This window comes from Rhinoderma darwinii, chromosome 7, assembly GCF_050947455.1.
Source record: "Rhinoderma darwinii isolate aRhiDar2 chromosome 7, aRhiDar2.hap1, whole genome shotgun sequence".
In the NCBI taxonomy this organism is placed as follows: domain Eukaryota; kingdom Metazoa; phylum Chordata; class Amphibia; order Anura; family Rhinodermatidae; genus Rhinoderma; species Rhinoderma darwinii.
The window spans coordinates 39658578-39671021 of NC_134693.1; the positions used below are offsets into that span (position 1 = coordinate 39658578).

Here is a 12444-nt window from a genome sequence, read left to right on the forward strand (position 1 = left end):
TAGCTAACTGTAATATAACAAAAAAAATAAATATATATATAGGTTTGCAATTTGGGAAATGATAAATAGCTAAAGATTGTACAACAGGTACATTTCACAAGTAGTTATTTATAAAAGGTAAAGTGTAATGGTTATACAGTATATCTTAAAGCAGACCGTACCTGGTGGGAAAGTAGAGGTCTTTATTTTGCAATATAAAACTTGAAAGACATGACATGGAGAATTCACAGCAAGCGGATTGGTAGGATTCATTGCGCCATCATATGTGCACACTGGGACAACACACATTGCGGTTCTGTAATTGTTGGTGATGGCTGAATAATCTGCTCACATAGAGAGGCTATAATAGTATCATGTCGTGCTTAAAAGGTATTGCCTAGGTGAGGAAGTTTGGGCAGCTTTGCCAAAGAATAAAGAAAAATAAGAGCACTGACACACTCACCATTTCATTTTCGGATGCCAAATGCAATAAGTTATCCAACGCCATAAACAGAGAAGAGCAGTTTTGAAATGAAATGTTTTTCTCAATTTCATTAAAAACATGTTCTAAAAGATATGGTCGGCTGCTCATCCCCTGGGCCTAAATGGGTAAGAAGAAATGCTATGCTGTTAATTTATATCCGATGACAAATGTGACAGACAGGAGAAATGCTGGCAAGGTGCCGAGAACTGGAGTTGTGCGGACAAAAATTCAGTTTTACCCAAAAGCCACGTCCACTTGTGTATGACAGCTCCCTATTGAGAGCATGTGTAAAAATTAGGATACAAAGTCGCAATCAAGAAAGTGGACGAGGTATCAATTCTTATAACCAATCATGTTATAATGGGATTTTATTTTCACTGGTGTTATATAGATAGCCACATTTGAAGATCCATACAATAATAACAGTTCGCATTCTCTTGCAGTTACATTACACTTAATTTTCTTGAGGTATCTCCAAATAGACAACTTATTGCCAGGTCACTGAGTATAGATTAGGCTCAAAGTTCATATACGCCCAAATAAATAGCAGCGGGACTAAAACTTCCGTTGTTCCACCAGTCTATATGCTGGTCCATCTTCTAATATTCAGACATACGGCCTAGTCGGTTCTTTGTGTGCCTGTGTACATTGAATTCTGTTTATGTGGGCTCAAGTAGCCCACATAAAATTTATACAAGCAAATTGTCCCCACAGATTACAGCAATGTATGCATTTTAACCTCTTAGGGACCGGCCTATTCTAGGCTTTAAAGGGAAGGGGTCATGATTTTTTTACAAATTTTTTTTATCATATTGCTTTTAATAATAAAATATTTTAAAATTTTTTATTTAATTGTGTTCTCATGTTTTACTTTTTAATGTATTCTTACTTTTACTTCTCTATGGGGGCTGACATTTTTTTTCGTCATCTCTGTATGTGTCGATTAACGACACATACAGAGATGGAATTCGGCACATACAGCCCCATAGAGAATGCGAATGGGAGCAGTTCCATTCTCAGTTGTGTGCGCCGTCTGTGTGGGAATGGCGCATGCGCCGCTCCCACACAGACCGAAACGAAGCTCGTTCGAAGAGCGAAATACGGCACTATTTTCATGTGGACCGGAAGCCGCCGCTGGACAGTAAGATGACGACTTCCGGCCGTGGCTTCCGGCCATATGTTCAACAAAGCGAAGGCGCAAGGAAGGGGAGCGTAGACCAGCGGAGGCGGCAGAAGAAGGTAATTTATGTTCGTATATGATGTGTGTATTATGTTCGTGTGATACGGTTTGCTGAGCCCTGTATCTAATCCTCCTACACTGTGCAGTCGCTCAGAAAATGGCGGCACACAGTGTAGGAGGTTTGAAGACATTCAAACCCCTCCCTCTCCTGGCACTAGCCAGAATAAGGGAGGGGGGATTGTGTGAGGACACTAGAGGAGAGTGTGTCCACCCCAAATTTGCAGCATAAATCAATGAGGTTGCTTTATCACAGTGACCATGCTGCAATTTTGGGAACTGCTCCCTCTAGTGGCCAGCACATGGAAAGGTTATAAATTAGAATCTAATTTATAATATTTCCTGATTTGTGAAAAAAGAAAAAAATAATTAAAACAATGTGTAATCACTTAAATACTAATTGTTTAACTGAAAAAAATTTGTTATAATTTCTAGCGACACATTCCATTAGCTTAATTTATTTTTCCGTCGATGGAGCTGTAAGAGGGATTTTTTTTTTGTGGAACAGCTTGTTGTTTTTATTACCATCATTTTGTGGTACATTTAATTTCTTGACTATCTTTTCAAAAAAGCATTTTATGGGGCAATGAAAAAAAACACACAAACTGCTAATCCGCCATTGTTTTAATACCATGCGGTATAAAAAAAGTTATTCTATGGGCTGTTAGGATTGCAGCTGTGCCCCATATGTACTTTTTTTTTATGGTGAACGATAATTTTTAATGAAAAAACAGGGTTTTGGGAAGAATCTATTATTTTTAATATTATACTTTATTAAACGTTAGTCTTTCATCCACTTGTAGATGTGATCGCTTATATAATGCTTTGGAAAACGTAGTACTCCAAAAAAAACCTATTGCCTGTCCGTGTCAAACTATTCGGCCAGGTCTCTAAGGCTATGTTCACACAGAGGTTTTTTTGACGCGGACACCGCGCCGCAAAGTTCATCAAAAACGGCCTGAAAATGCCTCCCATTGATTTCAATGGGAGGCGGAGGCGTCTTTTTTCCATGAGCGGTAAAAGCGTCTCGCGGGAGAAAGTAGCGACATGACCTATCTTCAGGCGTTTACGCCTCTGACCTCCCATTGACATCAATGGGAGGCAGAGAAAGCGTATTTTGCGGCGTTTTATGCCCGCGGCGCTCCACGGCCGCGGGTGAAAAACGCAGCGAAAATCGGCGTTCAGGGAGAGGAAAATCTGCCTCAAAACTTCCAAATGGAATTTTGAGGCAGAAGGGTTCTGTAGTTGACCGAACTGGTACAGCTTTTGTTCCCATGTGATCCTCGTGCCTTAAAATACGTAATTCCATCATTGTTTTAAGGTGTTAATTTCTGGCTAGCTGCAATTACTGGCATTCAAGAGAAAATTCTATTAGACTGAAAAACCATAAGACATGATCTGTACAGGTCTGCAGCCCCTCCATGTCTGTGTTTCAACCATTAAGGCCTCACGCACACCAGCATATTTGGGCTCCTTATCATTTGGATCGGAGTACAGTGTTAATATGTTCCAATGTGGCCATGTGCACCAGTGGGGCCATTCTGCTTTTTCCATGGGCCTAATAATAACAATGACATTTCCAACTGTTCATAAGTGGCTGTCAATCAACAGCAGAGGGGAGGCGTTAGGGAGGGTTTACAGCACAAAAATGCAGGACTCTTCCTATAATTATGTTTACACAGCTTTCCACTTTAGCTAACTAGCGGTGTTAGCGGCTTGCAGGGCAGGTGTCAAAACTGCTGGCACACTCCCTTCAAATCTCAAAGACAAAAAGGGGTTATTCCCCATAATCATCATTTATCACCTATCCATAAGATAGGTGATAAATGTCTGATCAGTGGGGGTCCGACCGCCGGCAGCCCTAATATAGTGGTGGCCGAGCATGCGCAATACGGCCCCATTCACATACGGCACCAGGGATCGGTGTGGGTCCCAGCGTATGGGCCCCCTCCCCCCCCCGAATAAGACATCATCTATCCTGTGGATAGGTAATAAATGATGATTAAGGAAAACCCCTTTTATCTTAATTTTCAGATGCAGTAAAATATGATAGATAACTAGATTAACATGATGATGACATTTTCCACGAAACTTGATAACAATGAAAATGGTTTAACTGCCTAATGACTATTGCTAAGTGTGTATGTGGACCTTCAGCAATAGAAAGTCCAAGGATTTATAACAACTTTCATCGGACTTGTGAAAAATGTGGAATTAAAAAAAAACCTAGAAAAATAAATAAAAGTCTTACATTATGTGACACAAAGGATTGCAAAATATCAATACAGAAAATTATTTTTCTTTTACCTGTAACAAATAAGCAAAACTTTCACTTTTTATTATTTGGGAGAAGTTTGCCACCATAAATTTCACACATTCTTCCTGTAATTCTGATGCCAAATTCTGTGCCCTTTCTGCCCACTTCACCCCAGGAAGACTGGTGATCAGCCTGTCACTTTCCATCAACAGAAAAGCTGCATTCCTATAAGACTGGAGAACAAAGGATGTTGTGACACTGAAGGAATTCTGCAATGTACAAAGAAATCATCCAGCACCGTCTGCTTTGTTCATAATAAATGCACTAACATTTGGCAAAAAGAAGCACTTCACATAATAATATCACACAATCTGGCATGTCAGACTCCATAGACATTGCTGGGTGCAGAAGTGTGTCATTATATAAAAAAAAAACAAAAAAAAAAAAACCGCATTGACTGTCAATAGATACACTAAAAAAAAAATAAATAAAATAAATCGGTGTCAGACAACAGAAAAGGTGCAAATTGCACCACCTGACAACACATCATTACGTGTTTTACCAGATTGACGATAAATTAATGTGCTGCTGATGATTTTACAAATTTACAGATGAACAGTATTTTTGTTATATATAAAACCTTCACGTCCTATTGCATGAGTTTGCATTGCTCCCTGCTTACATTTGAGTTGTCATAAAGGTGTTCTTAAAGAGGTCCTGTCAGCTCTTCGGTCATGTCCGTTTTAGTAAATTCTTGTATTCCTCATAATATAATAATTCTACACCATCTTATCTTATAACTCTGTGTTGTTCTGTTCCTCAGTTATTACTCTTGGAAATGTATGAATAAATGAACACCTGGGTGTTAGAGACAGACATTGTCCAATCCGTGCTGACAGTGTACGATGCCATGGTCTTTCTCCAGCGGCCCTCCTGCAACCCGATCGTGGGGTGCCGCTGGCTGTCATGGTCGGCTTGGGGGCCTAATGAAGGCCCCCAGGTCTATCATTCTGCTCCTATTAAGCCCTGTCAGTTGCAGGGCTTAATAGCAGTTGGTAAAAAAACACAATATACTGAAAAACATAAGTATTGCAGCATATTGTGCAAGTGATTCAGCAATCACATGTTGAAGTACCTTAGGAGGAATAATAAAAAAAAACAACGAGACTTGAATAATTTTTTTTTTTTTTTATAGAACCAAAAAATCTTAAAAGTTAAAAAAAACAACTTTTCCCCCTAAAGTAATGTTAAAAAAAAAACAAAAACCCTAAATATTATTGGTATCACTGCAGCCGTAAAGTCCGAACTATTAGAATATATTATTTAACCTTTTGTTTTACCGTGCAGGTTAAATAATATTATATTCTAATAGTTCGGACTTTACGGAATTGGTGATACCAATAATGCTTAGAGATTGTGTTGTTTTTTTAATTACATTAGGAGAAAAAGTATTTTTTTTTTTAACTTTTAATATTTCTTGTTTTAATTTTTTTAATAAATTTGGTCACTTTGCCTCCCACAAAAAAACAAAATAAAAAGTGATAAATATTTTACTAATAAAAAAAAAATAGAAAAGTTATGTGTCTCGGAATATGGTGACACAAAACAAATTATTATTATTATTTTTTTAAAAACAATTCGTTTTCTCTTTGTAAAAGTAGTAACACAAAAAATACTATATAAATTTGACATCGCCGTAATTGTATTGACCCGTAGAATAAAGTCGTTATTATTGAACGGTAAACACCATAAAACGGTACATTAAAAACTAAAAGTCACGCAAAAAAGAAGACCTGATACAGTTACGTCGATAAAAAAAAAATTACAAAAACGTTATAGCTCTTTGAAGGCAGGGAGGAAAAATTTAAAAATGGCCTGGTTCCGAAGGGTTTAAAAATTACAAACATATCTCCTTCTCCTTCTCGAGGTTTTCTTTGAAAATGGCTTTACCGGGACGAGAGGAGAAATTATATACAGTATCTAAAAAATATATGGAGGTTGATCGACTCTAGTAGTCTTCTATCTTTCACTGATAACGTGATACTAGTCACAATAATAACCAGGTACCCTACTTTAGAGTCTATCAATAGGGGATTATAAGGATGCGCACATTTTAAACACCAACACATCTGTATCTTTATATCATATCATAATTCTCATTTGAAAATATTAATGAAATTCAGAACATTCATAGCCATAAAAGACAATAAAATGAATCAAACCGTATATGCAGGTTGCGTTTTTGAAAATTAAAATAATATAAAGGAATACTATAAATCCCTGTGTCACGATGTCTAATATCCAGTGTGTAGATGGTACATAATAGAATACATATATATGTGTTTAGAATAGCTCCTGGACCGGAGATCATATTAACACCGAGATGACAGTGTCATTGCTGCACATTTTAAAACGCGTCAGTCAACAGCAGACACTGCTCTTCACATTACTGGCACAGAGAATTAATTTTGATCCTGGAGGCACTGACCTATTTAAAAACCCCTTGTTAACAAAAGACAGGAGCAGATTCAGAGTTAGCTGCTAATTTTAACTTTGGTCTGAATAAATAGATTATAGATCATTTAGTTTATCCAGGGAGCACCACATCTTCTGGATAAGCAAAATTCACCATGTCTCTGATGTTGCAGAATTTTAGGAGTTTTTTGTTTTTTCTTTCATTCACATTAAGATAATGCCTTATGCTTGCCGAATCTACTATAAAAATACACACACAACGAAAGGATTTGGCAGCGTTTATAGGATACAAGGCAATTCTCGTTAGGTTTCAGCAGAATTTACATGCATCACTGACTGTGTCTAATTTAATATATTAGGAAAACTCATCTTCTGGGATAGCCAAAAGCGGCTGAGAATGGAAACAAAATGTTAACACCCCAACCACTAGCTAAACAATGCTGCTGGATATCCTGCAATATAATAGAGATAAAGACAATGAGCTTATTTATACTCACAAGTGACTGAACCAAAACATTAAGGCAGCTTTTTTGCAAGTCCACCGGCAAATTGGCAAAGCTTCTCTCAGACCAACATTTCACAAAATACTTCTCAATCCACCTAATTTACATGGGTGATAAGGCAAAAGGACAAAAAGAAACATTGTAAAAACAAACCTACTCCGAAACAGTTAGGCTGAGCTCACACGTCGCAGATCTCATCCCTTTCCATTGCAGAAAGGTAAAAATCGGCCATGGAAATCTCCATCAAATCCGCAACGTGTGAACTCAGCCTTAGGGTGCAGTAACACGCAGCAGATTTTATTGCAGAAGTTTTCTACGTCTGAAAATCAGTTTCATTCATCTGAATGGAACTTGTAGAAATCATGCAGCTGCCAGGCCAGGGCTACACCTAGACTTTTTTTGTAGCGTGACTGATTGATGTTAACTATTGAGCTACAGCTGCAGTTCAAATGAATACATTAAAAGATTGATGCAACTCAAACCGAGCTGTCACTCAAAAGTTCAATTCAAAGCAGTAGCACTACAAAAAGCCTGGGTGTAGCCCCGGATTTAATGTAAAGGGACAGGGATTCCAAAAATGTGCATGAAAGGTCCCTTGCTAAACCCAAAGATCTTAGCTATTGTTCTCTGCAAGCAGCCATTTCAGGTAGGTAAGTACTGTTCTCTTAATGGGTATATTGACCGGAGATTTTAAAAAAATAGTGTACAATATGGATGAGAACCTCCCAAAATCTGAAGATTCATGCAAGCTGCCGGCCAAAGGTTTACAGACCCTTTATTCAGAAAAACGAAAAAAATAACTAAAGCTCTTTACATACAATATGGTTGCAATAAATTAGCAACTTGCGATTCTGTGTACTTACCGCATACATGAGGTATACAGAGGCTCCTCCCCCACAGAATAAGCAATATATAGACATTCTACCACAGACTGCTGCATCCCGACTACAGGCTAAAACACAATAAGAAGAAATAGCTAAAAATAGATCTCAAAACAAAAAATAAATACATTTCAAATGTTTATGAAATAATAAATGTAATAGAAGTAAATCATGTAAACATGATCCCCAACAAACATTCAAACGATCGGTTAGTAAAAAGGGTTTATGAAATGGTGAACTTCCTACAGGTCCAGCTCAAGAAACGTTTATTGTTACGAGAAAACAAAGACCATCTATTGTCCCCAAAGACGGCCGCTCCCACAATATGTTTACCAGCAAACAGCTGAGTATCTAGTAAGGATGCAAATACTGGGAAGATGAGGCTGTGAGATTTGGAGATTTTAATGGGTCAGATAGGAATGTGCCACAACGTGAAGGAAGAAAGCATAGAAAAATATTTAAATAAGAACGACCATGTCAAACTTTTGATATGTCATAGAGCCATATGAAAAGTTTGGATCGGTGGGGTCAGGTGCAGAGACCCCCACCGTTGCTGAAACAAAGGGTGCGAAAGCACTCAGCTGAGCACTTTGCTCCTTTGGCTGTGATCAGCGCTCTTCATCTTGACAGGGAGCACCGATCACAGCCGAAGGTGCTTATGCTCCTTTGCTACAGCAACGATGGGGGTCTCAGCACCCGGAACCCCACCTATCCAAACTTTAGATAGGTCTCTATGACATATCAAAAGTTTGATGAAAGTGTAGTTACTCTTTAAAGGGGTATTCCTTTCTTACACATTTATGGCATATCCACAAGATATGCCATACGGGTCAGACAGGTGAAGGTCCCACCTATGGGGCTTATCCATTGAAGCTTGCAGGAGTTACGGGAAGACTCATTCAAGCAGCACAGTCACTTCTCCAATGTATTCTATGAGGAAATCAGCTGCTGTGAATGGAGTCCCTTTCGCTTGATAGGTGAGAATTCCTGCAACCTGCACTTAAAAGCATATCCTGTGGATATACCATCAATATTTAAGATCGATGGGAACACCACTTTAAAGGCAGAAAAAGTATTTGAATGATGGTCCTTGAAGTCAATGTATTTATAAAGCTCTTCTAATGCTCCAACTTTTATGTTGATCACTGAACATCTACACGAATCTGGTCAGCACTGTTTATGGCTTCTTCCAATGGGAATAATGCGGCCATTAAAAAGGTGATCAGAAAGGAGTAATAAATATTGTTTCAAAGTAAAAGAGCAAACATCAAAAACCATCAATATACGGTAGTTGTGCAAGAAATTATTCTTTTGACAGTCACCTGATAGAAGAAATTCTATAGCTAGCTACATTCTGACACTTTGGATGACAGCACATGACGCAGCACTGCTGAAGACATCTGTTCCTACTAAAAATGTTACCACTGACACCCAGCTGACAAATAGAAACATTATGGGAACATCACAGCCAATTAGAAGAGTTAACGGGGACTTGTCACATCGTTTTCCCTCACCGCATCTACTATTACAGTCATGTAGACTCAAGTGCCCTGAATAATTCTCCATTAAGATATATATATATTTTTTTTAAAGTACCTCATACCTCTGTATTCCTTTTTCGAAGTAGCGCACGTGCTGTATGTAAATTAGCCTTTCCGCACCTTCAGTTACTTTTTTTTGTCCACCTACACCCTGCCTCTCAGCTCTTGATTGATAGCCCGGTTTCTTCCCCCTTCCCATCTCAAATCCTATGCAGTAAACAATCCTGCGCACACAGGAGAACGGCTTCAAAACACTACCGCACATGTACACAGACTGATACATAGCTAGTACATAGCATCAGCAAACAGCGGCACTGTGGAGGGAAGTAGATTTGCATATGGCGCATGTGCGAGATTTTGCTCAGCGCATCGAGGACGTGAGTGTGTCAATCATCAGGATGTAGGAGGAGTTGCTGGGTGAACCCATGAACATGCCGGACTCCTATGCCTGAAACGCCCAGCGGACTCCTTATTGTTTATTAACATACAGCGCGGGAAAAGTTTGAGAACGATTATTAAAAGGGTTTTAGGTATACTTGGATAATGCGGTTTATGTGCAACCACTATGTTTTATTTACTTTATGTGAATGATAGCGCAGTTTTGGCGTGAAAAGGGTTCCCCCCTTATATGGTGAATGATCACATAGTAATGCATTTAACTAGATTAGATAAACACACTACCGCGGGTTGCCTGGTTTAAAAAAACATTTTCAGGATTTAATAAAAAAAAAAAAAAAAAAAAAAAGGGAAGGTCTACTGTTCAGGGCACTTAGATCATCCAGAGCGACTCTTCCTCTCTAGAAAACTTAAGCCACTTATACACTGGCCGATAATCGGCCAGTGCAGCGAGCGCCGCCAACGAGACATCGGTGATTGGCACTTGTTTGCTCCTGTCACACGGAGCTATGGATGGGGACGAGCGTTCGTTACTCCGATCACTCGTCCCCATACAGTATCATCAGGTCAGCAGCGCGTCTCCCTGTTTACACAGAGAGATGTGCTGCCGACAACGATAATGTTTTACTTTTTTCAAACTATACGACCAGCAGAAGATTGAGTGTCTGCTCGTTAATCTGCTGATCGCTGCCCTGTTTACGCAGGGCAATTATTGGGAACGAGCGATTTGATGAACGCTCGTCTGTCCGATAATCGCCCAGTGTAAAACCCCCTTTAGCCTGTCCATGCACAGCCCATTGATTTCAATTGGTTCCATGTATTGCCATGGATTCCCATGTGGTAGTGCTGCAGGGAAGTTGGTAACTGCAGATTACAGCTTCTGGGAACCAAGAAGTGGACCACCCCGTAATCACCTTATTTTCAGGGGGAACATTTCTAACGAAAAAGGAACTGTACAAAAGAGGCGTCTTTAAAGGGCTCTCTAGGATCTCTCAAAATTCTTAGTCCATGCTCAGTTCATTATTATCTTAAGACCTGCTCTTCATTTCATATTATGCCTCTCTATTATAACGTGCCTTGACACACGTACCCATTGTTACCAGCATGGAGCAGCTTAGGGATGGCTGCTTTTAGCTCAGGCAGGTGTGATTGACAGCACATCAGATGAAATCATATCCTGTCAGGTTAACAACGTTCCCTGTTTTAGCAGTCAAGACTATTTTTTTTGTTATTATCGTGCCTGTTCCTATTTTAGTGAGTATTATCCAGAACTAACGATCCATACGAGAAACCGGACCCACCATGTCCATTGTAATGGTCGTCCAGAAGAAGGCAGGCACGTGCAGTTGTGATGTGTCCATTTATTTGATGTACTACAAAATGACTGCCCAGTTATGTTCATCGACACAGAATTCATGACATGAACACTAAATACCAGTACAAAAAGGGATTTACATAGACTGGTAATAAGAAATGTGTATTCCAGTTCTTTATAATTTAAAATAACAAACATTCATTTATCTATATTTAGAAAAATTCAAAGACCCCTTTCCTTTTGGCTTTTTACATTCTGGCCAATGTTTAGTTTGCATAACTTTTTCTATTACATTATCAAACTAGTACAAAACAAAAAGTGGAGTAGTTGCTCATAACAACCAATCCCATCCAGCTCTCAGGCTTTGGAGTCTTTTTGGAAAATGAAAGCAAATTTTTATAGCTTACCATGGGCGAATCTTAGTTTAAGAGCGTTTTGCATACGGTTGAATTATGGAGTTCAATAAATAGTATGCAGCTCTTTAAGAGTTATTACCATCTGGCACATTTATAGCATATCCACAGGATATGCCATGTATGTCCAATAGCTGCAGTCCCACACCTATCTCTAGAGCAGAAGCCCCTGACCCACGTCCTACCATCCGGGAGTAATGAAACAGACGAGCTTGCTGAGCTACGATGATTCCGTAACACCCATAGAAGTGAATGTGAGTTACAGAAACAATGTGGCACAGCGAGCTATGCCGTTTCCGGAACCTACGTTCACTTCTATAGGAGTTCTGGAAACAGCTCAGCTCAGCTCCCGGCCACCTGGTAATTCAGTGGCCGGGGACCAGCGACAGCAGCAAAAAGGTAGTATAAGGCCTTATTCACACGATCGTGTCAGTTTTGCCTTTTTCTTGCGTTACAGTTCCGTGTGACAGTGTACGGTGCGCGTCAGTGTTTTTTCCGCGAGTATGTCATTCGTATGACAGGCATTTTTTAAGTCAGAAAAAAAAAAACTGAAGGCGTTTTTCTTTTTCTCATCGTTTCTTTAGCAACTGTTGCGAGAATCACGGACAGCACACGGGTCCGTGATTTTCACGCGCCCATTGACTTCAATGGGTGCGTGATGCGAAAAAAAGAAAACGCACAAGAATAGGACATGCAGTGAGTTTCACGCAGCGGACACATGCTGAATGACTGAATGGCCCCATTAAATTGAATAAGTCTGCGTGGCGTCCGTTGTTTTGACGCACGTAACACGGATGTGAAATACGCTCATGTGAATAAGGCCTAAGGGTCAATGGGCCCTCGTTCTAGGGATAGGTGCCAATACCAGGAGATGGGACTTGCATCTATCGTATATTTATGGCATATCCTGTGGATATGCCATAAATGTCCAAGATGAGAATACCACTTTAGGCTCTCTCCAGG

At 39.5% G+C, this 12444-nt stretch overlaps 1 protein-coding gene across 3 annotated transcripts in view; it reads right to left on the bottom strand.

Moving 5' to 3' along the window:
* Positions 1-12444, bottom strand: part of BTBD8 (BTB domain containing 8) — a 63235-nt gene that overhangs the window by 26805 nt on the left and 23986 nt on the right. For 2 of the 3 annotated variants that reach the window (XM_075833222.1, XM_075833219.1), the window contains exons 8-11: positions 7799-7887; positions 6930-7032; positions 4008-4226; positions 443-580 (exon numbers count right to left, since the gene is read on the bottom strand). In XM_075833222.1, coding sequence (XP_075689337.1) covers positions 443-580; positions 4008-4226; positions 6930-7032; positions 7799-7887 — 549 coding nt within the window. The remainder of the gene's footprint in view (positions 1-442; positions 581-4007; positions 4227-6929; positions 7033-7798; positions 7888-12444) is intronic. The other variant, XM_075833220.1, reaches the window with a different exon arrangement.